General features: G+C 45.9%; 1 protein-coding gene across 2 annotated transcripts in view; it reads right to left on the bottom strand.

Moving 5' to 3' along the window:
* The window catches only part of PRDM6 (PR/SET domain 6), a 103839-nt gene extending 84821 nt beyond the window's left edge, over nt 1–19018 (bottom strand). The window contains exons 1-3 of one of the 2 annotated variants that reach the window (XM_036020695.1): nt 18675–19018; nt 17599–18184; nt 8299–8606 (exon numbers count right to left, since the gene is read on the bottom strand). In XM_036020695.1, the coding sequence (XP_035876588.1) occupies nt 8299–8606; nt 17599–18169 (879 nt within the window). In that variant the 5' untranslated portion in view covers nt 18170–18184; nt 18675–19018. Of the gene's footprint in view, nt 1–8298; nt 8607–17598; nt 18526–18674 lie in introns of those variants that run through there. The other variant, XM_028521155.2, reaches the window with a different exon arrangement.
* Nucleotides 19019–19688: the final 670 nt, after the last annotated feature.

Below are 19688 nucleotides of genomic sequence, written 5' to 3'. Positions count from 1 at the left end.
GCCTCATTCACAGTTCACCCAAGGCAAATCTAGTCACGTGGCTTTTAAGGCTTAACAGAAACCAGAAATAACACAGGAAAAAAATATCTTAATAAATATGAGGAGGTAACATCAAGACGAATGAAAAATAATGCTTTTTTACTGAATTTTTGAGCATCGAATTTTACAACTAATTAAAAATGGGAATAAACTTCTGAGCAACTATAATAAGCAACCATAGTCAAATAAAAATGCAAGGTGCCACTGAGACACAGGATTTCCTGAAACACTTCCCCCTTTTAGCTAAAAAACTACTTTGAGATCAAATTATTATTATATATATATATATACATACAAATTAGGACAAACTAAAAACTTTTGGCTTTCCCAAAAGTGTTGAGCAATTTTCTAAAGCATTTTTATTTCTAAGCCCCAGTATGTGTTAGAGATCTAAAAACAGAAAACTATGATTAAAAACAAAATGATTAAAAGTAAATGCCTCAAGTCAGTTATTTGGTACTAAGCACAAGCCGCATGGCTAGCTTTCGTTGGCTAGAACTCTGCACACACATTTGGCATGCCCATCTCTGATATTTCGGGGGTAAAGGTAACTTTGTGGTTTGTGGTTAGTGATTAAGTACCAAGTGAACTTGCTGTGTGTGTTCTTGTATAGGAAAACCTGCAGCATTTTGCACATTTCACATTTGTAACAATGTCTTCATTATGCCTTCCAGAATTAATTGACCTAAAATCCAGCAGCTCCAAGATATATCTATTGGATAATTAGAACTCTAAGGACCAACAAATAAAACACATTATTGACTTTTAAATCTTCAATCAAACAAATATTTACAGCTGCAATTTGCAAAACTTATTTCCTTTTAAGCTGGCATTGTCTCAAAATCTGTGCTACTGATCTGAAGCTTATCAGGATCATCAAGACCCTCCTCCAAAATTAATATTAAAATATAAAAACAGGGCTACAGTGTTTAGAACAGCCTGCACCTACCCTCACAGCCTGGGTGGGTCTCCTCTGAAGACAAATGAAACATTATAATTATAAGCTTCTTTGAAAGTCTGCCTGACCTTGAGGCCAAGAACAGTAGGGGGGTGAGGAATAGTGACTTGGTTTAGTGACCAGCAGCTATAGATATCAGAGAATGTGCTTGTTGTCAATGATTGTTGCTGAAATCTGTCTATACCACACTGGAACAATCAATTTTGTAAATGATTGCAATAATCAAGGAAATTGCCTAATTTATAAATCCTTGCATACAGCATCTTAATGGATTCTTCCATTTTAATGCTGATGCCTTCAGAGCTGAATGAATTGTTGTCCAGGCTGTCATTACCCAAAATGATAAAAACATTCCGTCTAGTGGGCAAACCACATCTCATGGATATTCAGACCCTCAGCCCATAATCACTCATTAGTGGCTTCCGTGAAATTTTCACACTGCTAAGCCTTAGGAAGAGCAAAAGAACGGGCTCGTTTGTGTCTGTGCTTTCCCATAACCCCCTGCTTTAGTTTTGGAACTTGAACAAATTATCTTTCACTGAACTGTAATGCACTAAATGTGTCCCCAGCTCCGACAGCCCCATATTGTCGTAGCTTTTCTCTTTTTTCTTTCTGGCTAATCCTGGGCTGTTTTTTACTACCAAGCCTCAAAGTCAGCAGGCTCGGCCACTCTCAAGTTCCAGATCATGAAGAGTATCAACACGGATGATTCTGGATGCACTGAAGTGAATGGGTGACATCCCAACCCTGCTAACAGGTAAATCTACAGACTGTACGTGGAAACCGAGGCTGCACACTTAGCTCCTTCCCTAAGCCTGCCACACGTAGATTGCTCTTCTCAGTTAAACCTTGGCCAATTGATTTCAGCCAATAGTGTGCTGTCAGTACTTTACTTACTGCTCAATCTCACTAACCTGACATTTATGGTGCACTGATTGGCCTCTGTCAGTGGTGCTGGTTGTAAATTCACTTTGAAAAGCTTTGTGTTAACAGCCTTCAACCAGGCTCCAAGAAGAGTACGAACAGGCAGCCTGACAATTGCTCGACCTCCTGCCCTTATTACAGTGAGTAAATCAGGGTTTGAGCCATTAGGCTGGAGCCTGGGGCCTACACAAAAAGGATTGACATGACGAAAGGTCAACCTCTGTCACACATGTGTAACAATTTGGATAATGGAATTCTGTAACTTATCTGAGTGAGGTGGCAAATGCTTACAAGGAAAAGTATACTCTGTTCTGGCTTCTCTGGCTTTTATGCTAAGTAGTTATACCAGAGTCTGTATTTCTTATGTAAATACACATAGGAATGTCTAAACTCATGAAATCTTGGAGTATATACGATTCTTAAAAAGAAAGAAAGAAAAAGAGCAAGGCAGTATCAAAGTGGTGCTGTGCACGGCATTCTTTAAAATGGCAAAACATTTTTCCCACACTATCAGTGTATCACATCCATCTTTTCAGAAAAGAGAATTTTGATATCATGGACATGATTCCCTAGCTAAATAATAGGCCATTTTCATATTCAATGTTTAAAACCCATTGTACTATACTACAACTATCAGTGATTTCTGGATAACACAATAAATTTACACAAATAATTAAAACTGCCTTAGTTGACACACTGAAATACAAAGGCCCCCCTGCAGGCTTCTCAGGCCCACTCTTAGTATAATCACATTTTCATCAGCTTGCTTGCTGCCATCCAGTAATTGGGGGGGAATTTTATCTGTCCAGGAATCTCTGAGATGCTGATTTGAATTCCTCTACCCCACACTTTTAAGTTAGTGTGAAAAAAAGAAAAAAATTATATGATGTAAGAAAATATGCAGTTATGGGCCAAGAAATGCTTTGAATTATTTTCTTTACATGGACAAATGCTATCAATAAAAGAAGAAATCTGTAAACAATAGATAAACTGAACTGACTAATGAGAAAAACAGTCCTGCAGATACAGAACACATCACTCTTTATGAAGTATTTGCAACTAGAGCATTATAGCATCACATGCATATCTGGATTAAACCTCACTAACATGAGAATTTCCAAACGGCTATTATAATTTTTTTGAAGCAGAGTCAGTTTTGGACTTAGAAAATCGAGGTGGCACTGTCCAGGGGGATGCATAACTCAAACAGACCAGGACTTTAAATGGACTTTTTCAAAGCCAATTTTAAGTAGTGAGTTTTTATTTTTAACACAATGCTGGAAACAATTCCAAGGGGTAGCAGATGGTTTTACAGTTTATGTAAAACTACAAAATGCTCACACTCTATCAAATGGGCACCACGATAAAAGACATCTTCAAATCAAATGAGGCAAAACCAAAAAGATACACCAGCTGTTACCCTGCATAACTTGAAACATAATAGTAATATTACTATGGTTTACTTTTTAAGAGAAATTGTTTGGATTTCATGGCAATGACATATTCAAAACCAAGCTGACAAGCAACCTAGTATATTAAATGATAAATTACTAAGAAACACAATTTTTACTTTAATATAACTGTGACAGCCATATAATTCTGTCCCCTGGTGTTTTGATGAGTCAAGCCAAAATGAGCCAGAGTCTATAAAACAAAATATAAAGTATGTAATTACAGTACTATCACTAGAACAATTTTTAAATGATTTTCATTTACTTTAAAAATTCCTTTAATCTAAAATAATTAATTCTAAATGTTTTTCAACATGTAAGTATATACAAATGGGTACAGTACCATAAATGGAATTGAGTCATTTATAGAGACATACAAAATACATTTAAAATATAAAATCAACACATTTCCTTCTAGTACCAATTACCTATATAATGTTTTGAAATATAAATGTAGCAACGTGTAATATATTTTTAATATTGGTTTTCATTAATGTCTTTTGACCTAAGTTAAAATGGTAATGATGAAAAATAGACTATTTGCTTAAAAGCAAAACTCTTATTAAATCTAAAATATTATGGCATAAAATCAAACCACAAAAAGAACCATACTGTGTTATTCCCCTTGAAAAGTAATGAGAGTTCCCACATAGCACAAGTGAAAATGAGACACTCACACTCACTCAGGCAAAGAGAAGGACGGTTCTGTGACGTTACATCCTTTTCTAGCGCCTTGACAGGCATCCCAACAAGGTGCTACATGACTTCAATTAGCAGGATAATTTTTTAGGGTGAAAATAAGTACAACTTATTTTGTCATTGTCGCTAAAATTTCTTGTCAAATCAGACTTTGAGTTGAAAGGCCTAAGTCATTCTAGCCTATCTTAAACTGTAACTTTCTTTTAAACTCCCATGTTTTATTCCAGTAGAATTTTAAGTATACACTGTGTACATTCCTCAGGTCCAGTCATATTAAATTCTGATGTTAAACAGAAAGGGGAAACCATGTGCAACTAGATTAATTTATCTCAAGGGAAAAGAGCACATTAATAATTGAGATAATGTTTTCATAAATGTTGGAATTAAATGTGCCTTTTCACTTCTTTATTAGAAAACACATTAGGATAATATTATCTTACTCTCATCAATAAGACCTAATTGCTGAGAAAGACTATGTTTTCTTTGCAAAACATTCAGAAAGATTTTTCCCATCACATCCAAAAGACTAGAAATATAACATGCATCCAAGTCTTGTTGGAATAAATGTATGTAAGCAAGGCAAGTGATTATTTAATCCACCCTGTAATCTTTTTGCTTTAAACTATCTGAATTCATTATTTTTTGTAGAACACATTAAAATTCTGATTCTAAAAGAATTTGACCAAAACGAGACTAATAATTTCACTTTTAGCTTAGTCTCCTTAAATGACAAAATTTACCTTTCCTTATTGCTAAAAAACAAACCCAAAAAACCTAAACTCCTGAACTTCCCATAAACACTCAAAAGAGTCAAAACATATTAAATGTAATAGAAAACTTTCTTTAAATTGCTGTATTTTTAAGAACCAGGATTATACACAAAGTAAATATTACCAAAACATGACAATACACTTACAAACCAATCAAACAAGTGCTTCATAGCTAATGTATGTTAAATATTAAAAAGTCATTTTTCTACAAAGAAAACAGAGCTTTTGATTATTAAACAAAAGGAGTAACTAAGGTGAATCTGATTTTTTCTGTAATAAGCCTTCATGTGTATAATAAAGTACAACCATACTAAAAACAATGAACTATAAACTGAAACAAAAATCCATCATCTACTTGGAAACAGTGACAGGAAAAGATTAGCAATCCATTTATTGTACTGAAATAAAGATAAGTAACCCTGGTAAGATCCATCAGGACTTGCGTATTGAACTCTAAATATAAAGACATTTCTTCATCAGCAAGTGAGTTGAAAAAAAATGTGAGGAAGAAAAATGATTCCAGTTGACTTTTAAAATAAAATACTCATGATTCAACTGCTTTTAATTTTTTTTAAAAAGATCTGCTTTATGTCAATCTGATATTCTGGAAGATATCTAAAAGAGTATGTTTTTAAAATGGATAATTTTTACATGAGTCATTAAATAATTATTGCCAAAAGTTTCCTATAGACCTACAGTGTATTCCAATTACTGATTTTTTCTAATATAAATAATAAAATGATTCAAAAATTTTTCACAATTTAAGTTTGAAAGAAAATAATAACGTTTAAGGAGCAATCCAACATTTAGAATCTTCCATTATAAATATAACTTAATTCAAATAGTCACATTTCATAAAAACAATCATAAAGCTTAAAAGTAAACTCATATTTCATATCTTAAAAAGAAGTATACTAATAAAAACTGAAACCTATTAAAGCAATGTTCTACCTTATGAATGGACATCAACTTCAAGTTACTTGGCCCCAGTCAGCTACATTTTATATGATCTCTCAGGAGACTGATACATTTTGCATGGCTGCATTTTAATATCCTTTCAATCTCCAAAACTTATGTCATTCTAACTGTTCTTACAGGTGATAAAAAACAACCAGACTGCCTTGAATTAGGGGAAGGGACCTGTAGATCATTAAAGCATACTCCCAGCAACTTATTTTTTATAACACAGAACCAGTTCCATGCACCACCAACCCCAACATGCTCAACTCACACATGCAAATAACAGGTAAAACTCACTTTATGTCTACTCAAGTATCAGCAACAATAACAAACACTGATTAAGTTCTCCGGTCCCTTTACTACAACAGGATGTAAATTTCATCAAGTATAAGTAAAGGTATAAAATAAAAGATCAATGTTTTTAGTATTAATACATATCAATCATATTCTGTATGTATAGTGGGCTCCTGACAATGTCCTGGTCATCCAAAGCCATTTAGGAAAAAGAAAAAACAAAAAATGATAAAATATAGGATTTTCTTCATGTTTATGGCTTTGTCCCCTGGCACTCTAACTCCAAGTCATCAAAGGGCAATAGTGTTCAGTTTTAACAGTTTCAGATAGAGCAAATCTGTCCCACTGAACAATTGCTTTAATATTTCCTCAGAAAAGTACTGGCAGATCTTTAACTGTATGGTGTTAGAGCTCCTAATAACACCAGCAAAACATGAAAACTGCCTAGAAGTGTTTTATAAACTTTAAACCACATTGGAGGTTACAACTAATTAGTCAGAAACAAAAACCACTGGGAAATATTTCAAAACCAGACACTTTGATTATTTCCCACTCGTCTTTTTTCTATCCAAAAGCTCTAACTTGTAACCTGCCTCTATGTACCAAGCCATTTTCTCCTGCCCTCTTTTCCTACAAAAATTTCTGTTAAAAAAGGAAAAGCACTATTTGATAAATAAGTATGCCCAACTTTTATTTTCTGCTTTAAGGATCCTGTCTAGAAAGACTAAAAATGTATAATTTTCCAACAATAGTTTTGGAGTGAAATGGAATCTGGGAGCCGGGCACAGGGCACCAGTGGTAACTCAAGGACACGGAGCCCATACACACCCTGTGGGGTAAGTAGCACACATACCCCATGGCGTCATCTCCTGTCATCTCAGGCTGCTCAGCTGTGAGCTCATACACTTAGCTCCTCCCCCATCAAAGGATTATAAAACCCTCAATACCCCCACTGTCAATACTCATGCAAGGGTTCTGGAGACCTGGTTTGCTTTTCACAACACTGTACCTCCAGGGCCTAACATAGTGCTGGGCAGAATGAGTGCTCAGCAAAAACATGAGTGGATTATTGAGTCCCATGAGTTTTAGTTAGTGAATATGAGGCAGCTCACAGTGAAAATGATCATCTTGACAGGCCACTGAGCCAAGTGCGAGGGGCAAGCTGCTGTAGAAACGACCCATTAATGGAGCCCTAAGGTCCATGCCAACTTGGCTGCTGGCATTTCAGAAACTTTCTTGTCTGGCTACTCCCACTCCACTCTGTTGCCTGGCCTTGGTCAGATTTACATATTGCCCTTAAAGGTAAGACATATAAATAACTCCAGAGGTGAGAGGTGGCTAATCAGCGGGGGAATTACCTACAGGATAAAGGTCTGTCTTTTCTGGAGTGGATCTCACTAATCAACCATGAAGCTTTTGGAGAAAGCTCAGGTTAACATTTTTCAAAGAGGTTGTTTATTTTTAAATAATAGTGTCAGCTAAGATTGTGTTATTGAAGCATTTTCATCAATTGGGTTACACCAAAATGCTCAAAGTTTCTCCATTTTGGTTTTTTATCTTCTTGAAGATTGCCTTGCTCCACTACAAAGTACAACAGAGAAGAACCAGAATTTATGATTTATGGTCACAACACTATAATTTGCTTCCTTCAGGAACTTCGAAAGTTATGAATGAAACATGTTGCAGTCTCTCAGTTCAGTGTTTACAAAATTGTTTTCATCTGACAAAATGAGCCGACTCTCTTTTCCTCCTGTTCATGCTGATGTTCCTTCTTGCCCAGTGCACAAAAACATATTGGAAGAGCTTAGAATGGGACCCAAAGCTCACCTGGCTCACATCCCCAATGCCCCAGCTCTTCTGTTCCATCTCCTTAGCTGGTTTCTGTTTTTCTCAACATCCTGGAGATGAAAGATCAAATCTATCCCAGCTGGAACAGAGGCTCCTTAAGGTGATTCCACTTTCAGAAACCGGCAGGCCCTATCTTCCTGGCTGGCTTGCTATAGTGTCAGGTGGGGCTCTGCACCCCTTTAATGCAGGTGGTGCAGGCACGGGTATTTGCATGACCAGAGAAGTCTACTGTCCCACTACTACTCTCTAGGAAACGATGGAGGCTGTCCCCGAAGTAGCCACCCTCCAAGGGCCAGGCTCTTTGACGGCCAAAGCTCTGCCTCTGGTGCAAGGTGCTGGGCGGCGGGCGACTTACCTCCCAGAGATGCTGCGTGTTTCTCACGGCACCGGCCTGCACCTTCTCTGGGGGCAGGAGTACGCCCTGGAAGGGCCCAATCCAGGTGCCCTGCTGGATCCTCTGCGCCGCACAAATGCCGTAAGCCAGGCCCGGCACGGTGCTGGTGCACAGGCACACCTCCCGCGGCAGGTCTCGCAGCCACTCCGGCAGCTCCGGCGGGGGCGCAGCGGCCGCGGCGCTACCAGTGCTCACCAGCCGGCGCAGCGAGTGCAGCGGCCCGTGCATCGGGCACTCTCCGTGGCGGTTGTCCGCACACATATCGCAACCTGCAGGAGACACGCGGGAGGGAGGGGAGGAAAAGGTTAACTCCACAACTCCGGTGGCCCATCCTCGGGTAAACCCTCAAGACAGCAGCATCCCTGCCCCTGGTAAGCACCTGCAAAGGAGGTGACCCCGTGAGGGCGCTGAGGCTACTGGGAGCAGGGGGAGAGGTGAACCCGAACCACTCCCCTGGAAATCACCGCACCCAAATCCGCCTGGTACGGGGTCGGGACCAGGAGCCCCCAAAAGCCTACCGAGCTGGGAAGGAGTGGCGCTGTAGACTCCGCTGAACCGACGGCCTGAGGCTTCTCTTTCCCAGTTTCTCGCTATCTCTCCCTTTTCCTTCTGCCTCTAGTTCCCTCTGATCTTCACCCCTGTGCCCGCGGGTTCTCTCTCTATGGGGTGTTTCAAAGGGTATTTGTCGTTGTACCACGAGAAAGCCAGACAACGAAAGCCCGTCTCTTCCCAATCTAATGTTTTGGAGAGATTCTACATTGGTAGCCTGGATATATTTGGGTTGCCTCTTTTTATAATTATAGGAGTCACTTTAAAAATTACCAGAGGCGGTGGGTGATCTGTCTGTTGGGGGGGCGCCACTCGCACTCCTCTGGGCCCACGCGCCTGAGCGCCCTGGAGCGCTCCAACCACAAGGCACAGCCGGAGCCCCAGACTCGCCACTCAGGGCGCCCCGGGAGTCGCTGGAGCGTCCAGACAGGGCCTGCTCTAGGCAATTCAGCCAGGTGGGGATTGATGGGGAAAGAGGGGCTGTTCTGGCGGTTTGGGGGGAGCCTATGCTTTTCTGTCAGCTATTCCCAGAACAGAAAAAGAAACGAATAGCAAATTTAATGATGGAGTAATGGTTCTTTAATGATCAGAATAATGGTTCAATGGAAAGGGCTCCAACTCCCGCTCAGGCCGTTGGTTCTCCAGGCTAAATGCTATCATCTTGCGTTACAAAGTGAGGGTTGTGAAGCTGCCTCTCTCCAACGTGCCCCAGAGCATCCAGAGCTCGAAGGGACCCCCACCCTCCTGGCCGGGCTGTAGACACTGACTGTCCCTCCACTCAATCCCGAGGTGAGAGACCAGGCAGCCGCGGGAAGCAGGGCCTGGGCGACTTCGCTGTCGCATCGCAGCGCCCTCCGGGTTATTAATGGGCCTGGCGGAGCCGCGGCGTCTGCGCCCGGGCGGACAAACCTGCCTGGGGGAGACAGCGTCGGCGCCCGCCAGCGCAACCTGGCCTCCCTGGCCCAGCCTCCCGGGGAGCAGTGGCGCCCCGGAGCCACGGAGCTCTGTGGCACTGGGCCTGATAGTGAGCAAGTCCCAACGGGGGGAGATGGCCAGAGCTGGGCAGGAGGCGATACACCACTCAAGTGCTGGGTGGGGGTCGCCCTTGTACCTTCCTGTGCCCAGCCTTGGTCAAGACAGTCCAGGTGGACCTCACAGGGTGTACCCTCTTCATGCTGAAACAGACAAAATGCCCAAGGAACTTGTGACAAAGTGAGTCACTGAAGAATCTTCAACAAACGGACACCTAATCAAAACCCAGCATGATGAGCAAATCCTCATTTTGCCATTCGCTTCCCAGGGAGCTGAGGGTTGACTCAGTGAGCATCCCTTCTCAGGAAGGGGCTCAAGTCAGCAGCGCCTCTCCTGGGTCAGCTACTCCTCCACTCCCAAGAGAGCTCAGGGAATCAGGGGACCTTCTGGCTGCAGCTTCTTGGAGGTGTCCCCAGGCCTCTCTAGTGAAAAGCAGCGATCTGTTTCTGCAGATAGTGAGGTGTCTGTGCTTCTGGGCCTCCACCACACAAAGGCCCCCTCTTCCAGAAACACAAACTAATGTAAAAGCTGTGCCAGATTCTGCTTTTGACCTTAGGGTGTAGGTAGAAGGTATTTTCATCGCTTTCCACATGTGAACCCTTCCAGAACACATAGGCTTCACACACCCTCCCAAGCTTCTGATTGGGAGAAAAAACTTCAAGATAAGGAGGTAATGGAAAGAAAGACAAAAACTCATAATTACCAAGTGCCAACTATATGCCAGGCATCTACCTTGACCCAATCACCATATCACCTAAGTGTCATGATTCCCATTTTGCAGATGAGGTGATTGAGGCTGCATGAACAATGTTAACGTGACCATGAACCACACACCAGAAACTGGTAGAGAAAGACTCACAGTCAGGCCTGCCTGACTCCAAAGCCTCCAAATCTAGAGATCCCAGAAGACTTATAAGAGCTGGGAGAATTTTATATCCATTGTAACTCAGACAATAGAATTGAAATATTTTACTTCAAATAATTGAAGTCACTATGTGGAGGCCACAAAAATTGCCGTGGCACGGCTGAATTACAGAGATTTCTCTTGCTCCTTCCCACACTCTTGATCGGGGGTTAAAGTAAAGGAATAAATTGGAAAATAATTAGTTAAGGTCCATAATTTTGAATTACAGTGCCTTTCAGCACCTTAGCAAAAAAATAGCTTAAAACAAATGACAACAATCAAAGGCAATATGACCCTATAAATAAATCACCCCAGGTTTTTGCTTAACTGACTGTCCCTTTCTGGTTGGCTGAATGAAACAAAGGGTGAGAAGCAAAAGCAGTTTAGTATTCACTCCCATTACGGCACACCCAAAGATTCTGCCAAAGTTCAACATCTCCATACCATGGAACAGTCACCCCAACAAATCAGTAACAAAATAAGGAAAAAAAGTACCAACCTCAGCCACCACCCCCACAGCCAGGAAGCATGTTTTGGTATTTGTTATTAATGATAACACTATGGCTAGGCCTTTCTCTAAGAAGTTCTCTAAAGTTCTCCTCAACTTAAGTTTCATTTCTCTCCATGAGATGTTGAAAAAAACTTAGCATTTTGCAGAGTAAAAAGTTGATGCTCTCCCAATATTTGGAAGCCTACATGCATATTAGGTCCACAGCAGAGCCAATCCACTTTAATTAGTCCACCCAACGTGAGTCTTCCTAATTTATAAACCACTTTGTGCTATATCAAAATATTCTGTCGGAAAAGTTGGCCAAATACATCAAAATACATGTTGTATCCTAACATTACTGTTTTTCACACACAAAGCTCTGCCACTGAAACCATTTGGCTTCTGACATATGTCTTGGAGTCCCAAAGAAGCTTGAGGATATTTAAAACAAGTAACTGATTCCTTGGGGTTGACAAATGTGGCACAAGTAGACAAACATTCTAGTGGAGTGTTTTCTAGACAGCAAGTCATAAACACCTACATGAAAAGGTTTGAGGGAGAGGTGGGCTAGATGCCCAAACTACACACAACTACACACATATATAAAATACATATTACACACCACATTCCATGCCAAGTAATACATAATACAAGTCTATTTGTATTTATAAAGAAGAGGCAAATAAATGTTCCTACGTTCCCTTAAAATCAGGGCAAGTTTTATACAAGTTCATAATTATTATTCAAAAAGGGTTTTCTATGTCTGTGAGAAATATTATATTATCCAAGCATATCTTTGAAATGCCATTTTAGCATTAGGGAATATAAGAAATTTGGTCCCTTTTCTATCTTGAATAAATCTGTTGGTGCTCCTGTTGATGGGCCCCGGAGGAAGGGAAGGAGGAACCATTGAGTTACAGACTCAGCCGCCTACTGACTTCAGCAGGCCAGGCCAAGAAGAGTGAAGAGTGGACCTTCACTCTTCATGTCACAGCCTCTTTATTGTTTGAATGTTTGTACAAGTGCATGTAATAATTTTGTAATTGAAAATAGATCTATTTTAAGATAAAGGAGGCAAAACAGGCCATGGTTTCTTTTTTTTTCTTCCTTGTATTTTCATTTGTCCATCTAGGAAAGATGAAATACAACACGGTTCAGGGCGTTTTTGGTGTCTGAAGAGACGAACAGTTATGTGTGAGCACAGGCAGAGCTTGGATGCATGGAAAGCACCAGGCTCCAACAGGCCAGGCCTTGGTTCCCCAATGACTCTCCCAGCCATCGCCAGCCCTCACTGTCCTTTAGAAAGGGAACCAAAGAGCAGCTGAAAAAGACTCCCTTCCCTCCTAGACAGAGGTAATCGAGGGGCTATAAATCCTCCCCAGACACCCCTGAGGTCGCAGTCCTCAGTCTCCAAGGCCAACCCCCGCAAGGCTAGGGCTCATCGATCCCTGCCCAGTGATGCTGCCCCAGGAGTGCCACCTGCTGGCAGCACCTCTTGTGTCCTGTGCATGGGCAACAGAGGTATGGGCTGCTGCAAGGAAGGGGGCTGGCCGTTGGGGCAGAGCACAGGCAGAACTAGGTATCTGGAAACCTCCTGCACCAGGGTTCACGCCACCCACGCCCTAGTCCCCTCCCCTTCCCCCCTCTCCCGCCTCGGCCAGCACTCTCCCCTTGCCCTCCCGGTGCAACTGGCTGTTTGGGGTGGCGAATCAGTGACCAACTAGACAGTCTGCTGGCCAGAGGCCCCCAAACTAGTCTGCATTTTGAAGGCCTCACCCACTTCCTGCCAGCATAGGGCTTTCTTGCAAGGCCAGACGCGACCCCTGCCACAGAAATCCGAAGACTCCCATTATGCCCACCACCCACTAGCCCTTCTCCTTCCACGTGGCAGGGGTCTTCTAGGCTCCTGGATAGGGTCCAGAAGCAGATCCAGACATGGATGAGTTAGCCCAGTCACCGAGAAAGGGAGCCGATTGTGGTTGGGGTCCAGGGAAGGCCCAGCTGGGGCGAAACCTTCTAGAGGGCTTTTCCTGGACGAGTTTAAAGCTCCCGGTTGATCTCGGAAGCGTGGGTTGTCCGTGCTCGTCGCGGCTGCTGTAGCTGCTGGCTGGGTCCCGGGGCCAAGAGAGAGAGAGACAACAGAGGAAGGAAAACAAGGAGGAAGGGAGGAAATGTGGATTTTGTTTGCCTCTCGCTGACTGTATTAATAAATTAACTGGGAGCACCCGCGTGTGCGGGTGAGAGAATATCCTGGAGATAAACCTTGCCGGCCCTGCCCCAGCGAAGCCGCCATATACAATACAATGCGCAGATGATGAATAGGAGGCGCGCGAGAGATCGAAGCGGGTCTGGGCTGGCTCCACTCGCTCCTACAAAACTATAGGGCAATTAATTGTGGCTTGTCCCCTCATCCTTCATCTCCTGGTGGCACATATCGATGGAGATTACTGCTGATGGACCATTTTATCACCTTAAATAAACAGTCGCCACCTCTTCTAACCTCAATCTAATATATGGCTCTATGTTCAGTTTCAGGGCGCTAGATAACGAATGATGTAAAATAACTAAATCATGTGTGTTATGGGATGGGGCTGGGCCTGCACACACAAAGAGAGGAAAGAGAAAAGAAAAATAGAACAACAGAAAAGCCCACACACTGACGCCCAGCCTCCCTCCCGTCAGGAACCAGACCTGAAGCCCAAGTCACTGGCTGGCCACTGGGAGCCCTGACACTGGGTGTGAAGCGAGTGTGCCTCCGTGGCAGGAAAGCCTGCCTGCGGGAGCCTGGGCTCAGGGCGCTACTAAACAGGACCTTTGTTTTCCAGTTGTGTGGGAAGCGAGCAGAGAACATCAGAAAATACTCACTCTCCTTTATCTTTTTCAAAACGGCATTGGGCCCAGATTGTTTTCTCTCCCCTGGCCACTCTCCCCAGACTCTTGGAAAGGGTGGCACTACCAATGGGAATGCTCGGGGCCCTTGCTGTCCCTAGTGCTGTGCGCAGGGCTCCCCTAATCCGGGAGGGCAGAGACACCTTCAGCTGGGAAAGTTGCAGAATGTCCGGACGTTCGGCAGACAGACTGGGTGAGGGCTTAGCTCTCGCTTGCCTGCCAGGTACAAGAGAGGAAGAACTTCAGCAAAAGGTATGAAAAGCTAATTGGCTCAGTCCTTTGGGTACAATCACAAACTCGAGGCATGCCGATGGCCCCCGCTTGCTGCCTTCCAAAAGTAGTGACAGGGTCTCAGACAACACACCAAAACCCAGAAGGGGCCACTGCCACAGACCCTGAGGAATCAGTGGCTTCAGGCAACCCAGCAGCAATGAAGGCAGTAATACAAGAAGAGAAAGAAAGGGCCCCATTCCCCAATTATATTACACACTGCCCCACCCGATTTCAAAGAGATGAAAAGAGAGGAAGCTAAACATTCAGAGCTTCAATGGAAAGTGTACTTTAATCACAGAATAAATTGAATACATGGAGTAGATAGCAGAAATACTACAACGGAAACAGCTCCCTCAGCTAGCTTGTATGGTTTCTGCTGCTTTTAAATCTTTTTGTGGGAAAGAGGGCTAAAAGGCCTTTCACTATGGCATTTGCCATGGCTGCCAATAAAGTTTCAAGGTGAGACTACTGTTACTGATTCACAAGTGTTACTGGGTTGCTGATTCCAGGCAAAAAGTTACTCTTGTTAGGGAATAGAGAAGTGAGGAGGCCCCATTCTTTGCCTTGTAGCAGAAAGAGAAAATGACTCAATACAAAGTAACAAAATGAAACAATGCTAAGTGGTCTCACAGAGTTCTTTTAGAAGAAGATAGCAAAAGACTGAAAGGAAAACCAGGGAAATCTACATGTCAGAAATTAATAGGTGCTTCCCTTCTGTATTGCCTCTTACCTCCCCTAGGCAACTAAATACAACCTGGGAAGGGGGAGAGTTCTGCCTAGGGAAATAATGTCTCATCCTTTGCACTTCTGATTTCTTCTGAGCCCCTAGTTGGATTAAACTCAATCACTCCTCACTTCATGTTTGTAAAACACACCCCAGAGTTTAAAATGCGTGCCTGTGCTTGCTCAGAGAAGTTCCTGAAAGAATGGGAGACCTGGTCCCTCCTCATTACACAGAACTACCCCTGCTTTCTATTTTCTTTCCCAATTGCCTTTTAATTAGGGAGCAACTAAAGTATAACTCTAATGGGACAATCTGACTTCCTCCCCCCCCTTCTTTCCTCCTGCACTTTGCATGTTGAAGTAATCAATTGGACTCAAAAAGAGATGCCAAAAAACTAACATTATAGAAATAATTTAAATAAATCATACTTTGTTCCCTCTAGCCAGAAGGGAAAAAAGTTACCCAGGCAATAAACTGGTTCAAAGAGCTACATATTAATTAGGAATCTATCCCAATTCTTTCTCTAATTAGTCTAGGTTTTTCTCTGGTAGAATATATTGAATCTCAAGACCGCATTGTAAACAGCACAAGAAGCTCAACACGCAGCCAGGAGTCTGGGGTGCCCTGCTGGTGTCTTTTCCCCCCGCACGGACTTCATTCTGAAGAGAAACTGCAAGCTTGATAAAGTACTCTCAGCCCACAGTGACTATATTTATACTTAACTGTAAGAAATACCTTTTTACAAAGCATTTATATTTTTATTTCACATTTTAAAGAACTGCTTTGAAGGAAACAGAATCAAGATAGTCAGTAGGAGATAAGTATTTTTGAAATCCATTAAGACAATATAATTTTTTTAACTTTTCTGAAACTCTGGAATATGAGCGACTTCTCAACTGCAGAACAAATTTGAGTGGAAACCCTCATTTTAAACCAATACTTTACCTTCAGATTCTAGAAAGGAAAAAAGTAAACTTAACTGCTCTTTTTGTTAGTAGTAATCAACTTCCTTAGAACCATTATTCCCCCTCATTATGAAAAGATTAGTACAATGTAACCACTAGGCTCCTGCCCAGTGTTCTTGCATCAGAGTGATGGCTTTGGGGTCCTTCAAATAACCCTAACCTGGAGGTATTTTGCTTTTACAACGAATTTAAAAAGTTCACAGAGTGGTAGACATTCTGCAAGAGGGGATTCATTCAAAATAAAATAATAACAAATGTCTGTGATCCTCACACGGAAACCAGACGGAGGAATGAGAGGGAGAACACGGTGCGCGAGTGATCGTTCCCTGCATTGCTTTCAGCCTGGCTCTTCCGACCTGACTTCACGTTCTCTCCAGAGGTCTCGGGGCTCTGGAAGGACAGTGAGCACTTGGCCCAACACATTAAGTGCAAACATCTCATAACTTTTGAAATTACCAAAAAGAACCAGATACAAAGCAATACACAATCTTGGTCTTCATCGAGCGTCTTACTTCAAAACCTTGTGACTGAGCATACGAAATTATGTGTACAGGAACCAAAGCTGGATGAGACCCGATGTTTAATTAGGCATCTGCTATTACTTAGGGGACAAGGAGAATTAGACTTCTTAAACTAAATTACTGTCACCCGAATTTTACGAATAACTAAGCCATCAAGCATGGCTACGGGATGGGAACGTTTGCAGAGTCACGGGTGCAAGGAGAGTGTGGGACCCGCAGGAACAACCCTATCCTGAACACGGAAAATTTCTCACTAAGCAGCTGCCTTTTTTTTCTCTCTCTCCCTCTCTTCTAAATAAATGGTAGACCTAAGAATAATGCCTGCTTGCAGGGAGAAACTGACCCAGTATCAACAACCAAAACTCTTCCTCCCGCGAGGCCAGGCTCGCCAGCAGCTCCCGGCTGTGTCCCTCGACAACCCGGCAGCGCGAAAACGAACTGGCGCAGTAAGCTCCAGGAGGAAGGTAGAGAGAACACACAAGCCCTGGAATCCACACTCCCCAGAAATTCTGAGCCCCTGTCTTGTCCCCACTCCGGCCAGGCCGGCCGGTTCTCGGGATCCCCATCGCGCGCCGCTAAGCAGCCGACCTTCCCGGGGCGCTGTCCCTCGGAAGGGCGGACACACGAAGGCCCGGGCCCGCGGGCCGTTCAAGTTCTCCACACTTGGGGCTGCAAACCAGAGGGTGAGGGGAGACTAAGGAGTAACCCCGAGGTGCCACCCTCCCCTCTCACCCGCTCTCCTTCCTTCTCTAACGCCAGAAAACTTCTGCCACCGTGTTCTGGGAAGTGCGGGGCCGCTGCCTGGACCAGTCGACCCCCCGGGGTCCCTCTCGTCCGACCCGCCTCCCAGACGGGCGCCCGCCCTGGACGGCGCCAGCGCCACAGGAGAGAGCGCGTGGGCTGCGGCTACGTACGATTGTTGGGGTCGCTGGTGTGCTGGTTGAGGGGGATGATCTCCATGCGCTGCTGGCCGTACAGGTAATAATCCAGCTCCTCCGCGCTGCAGCGGAAGCGCGGGGCACCGCGGCCATCTCCACCACCGCCGCACTTGGAGGGCCCCTGGCCCGAGGCGGCGCCGAGGCACAGGTCCTTGGGGGGCAGCGGCTCCACGGCGACGGCTGCGGCCAAAGGCGCGAACACCGGGAGCTGTGCCACCGGCAAGGCCGAGAGACCCGCCAGCGCGGCGGCAGCGGCGGCACAGGAGGAGGCGGAGGAGGCCGAGGTGGAGGAGGAAGCCGGAGTGGAGGAGGCGGAGGAGAGCGAGGCCGGCCGCGGACGCAGGCTGTCCGGTGGAGGCTCAGAGCGCTCAGGGGGCGGCGGCGGAGGAGGTTGGAGAGGCTGCGGCGCGCCCAGGGGACCCGCGGGACCGCTGCCTTTGAGCGGGCCACCGCCGCCGCCATGCGGGAAGAGTTGCTGCCAGTGCTGCAGATAGGCTGGGTCCACTTTGAGGAAGGCCGAGCCGCCGGGGTCTCCGGGCTTCAGCATGTCCGACGCCTCGCGCTGGGGGCAGAGGGCAGAGAGGAGGGTGCGCGTGAGCCGGGCCCAGGGCCTGGTGCAAGAGGGGCGGGCAGGACGGCCGCCGAAGCCTCGCAGCGGGAGCCACAGCCTTTGGCTTCGCCAGCGGCAGCCGGGTTCAGCGGCTCCTTCCTTCCAACTCCTCTGGGGCGCAAAGTTTACTCTGAAGCCACCGCACCGCGCGGTAGAAGCTGAGTACGCGCTGCCTGGCCGCGCAGCCCGAAGCGCCCAGCTTCCACCCTGCACCGTCGAAGCCCGGACACAGGCGCTTCCCAGCAGAACTCCGCTACACGACGCAGCCCCCGCCCCGAACCAGCGCCCGGAGCCGACCCCAGCCGGTGTGGCGCAGCGCCGGAGTGGCGTTGGCCTCCGGCGCTAGGAGGCGGGTCAGTCTAGCCCCCCGCCCCCAGCCCAGGACCTCCAGCCTCCTATCCCGTGGGCCGAGACGCTCAGCCCCAGAGGAGCCTCGCCTTACCTGAAGACCCGCAGCCGCCGCTGGCGGGTGCGTGTGTACTCGTGTCTCCGGGGGCGTGAGGGAGCGTGGGCACCCCGGGTGCGCTACATGCCTCCGGCCGTGAGGGAGGGAGACCTGGGGATCCGGCAAGGGTTACGGAGGCCCACGGAGCGCGGGAAACCAGTGCGGCGGGAGCGCAGCGGGACCCCGGCGCGGGACAGAGTCACGGTGGGTTGCTAAGCCTGCCGGCCGCCGAGTCCCGGCTCCTCGGCTCCACTCTCTGGCAGCCTCCCGGCTGGACACGTGGGTTTTACGACAGCACAAAACACAAGAGCGAGTGTGTGTGTGCGTGTGTGTGTGTGAGAGAGGGAGGGTGATGGGGGTGGGGGAGGGTGGGGTGGGGGAGGCCAGAAGAACCAAGGGGAGGGGAGAGGGAAGCTCTAACTCGCTCGATCCTCAAACTGCCCGTGCGCCTCTCCCGCACAAATACCTCCTCCGCTGTCCCACCCCCTACTTTTATTTTGGCGTGACGTCTCGCACGCGCCTGTTGTCTCTTTCTGCCCATTACAAGTCTTTTCTAGGTGCCGTCTCACTGCCCTGACCCAGAAAGCAATGGAAACGCGGAAACCGGAATGCATCTCCGCAGGAGCCCGGGCGAACGAATCCGGTTGGGCGCTTGCGGCCGGGCAGGAGGACCAAGTCTGGGACCAGGTTTGAGCTTTGGCCCGCTCAATTGTGTTACCCGACCCCGCCCCCCCAGGACTACTTCGGGGTGCCAGAGTTGAGTGGCCCGCCACGCAACTTCTAGCCCAAATCCGGGAGTGGGGGGAGGTGGGCAGGAGGGGGGAGTCGGGGGCGGGGCGGGCTGTGCCTGGAATTAAACTCAGTCTTCTCAGTCCGCAGCGGAGGAGGCAGCCTTTGTCGAGCTGCGAGACGTGAGACCAAGGGTCTCTAAAGGGCGGCAGGTCCTGGTAGGGCTGGAGCTGGGTGCTGGGCTAGAAGGCGGCTGGCTGTGAGGGAGTCTCTCACCGCCCA

The sequence above is a fragment of the Phyllostomus discolor genome, chromosome 3 (assembly GCF_004126475.2).
Source record: "Phyllostomus discolor isolate MPI-MPIP mPhyDis1 chromosome 3, mPhyDis1.pri.v3, whole genome shotgun sequence".
In the NCBI taxonomy this organism is placed as follows: Eukaryota; Metazoa; Chordata; class Mammalia; order Chiroptera; family Phyllostomidae; genus Phyllostomus; species Phyllostomus discolor.
Note: the sequence above shows the minus strand (reverse complement) of the source record. Positions and strands in the feature narration are given on the sequence as shown.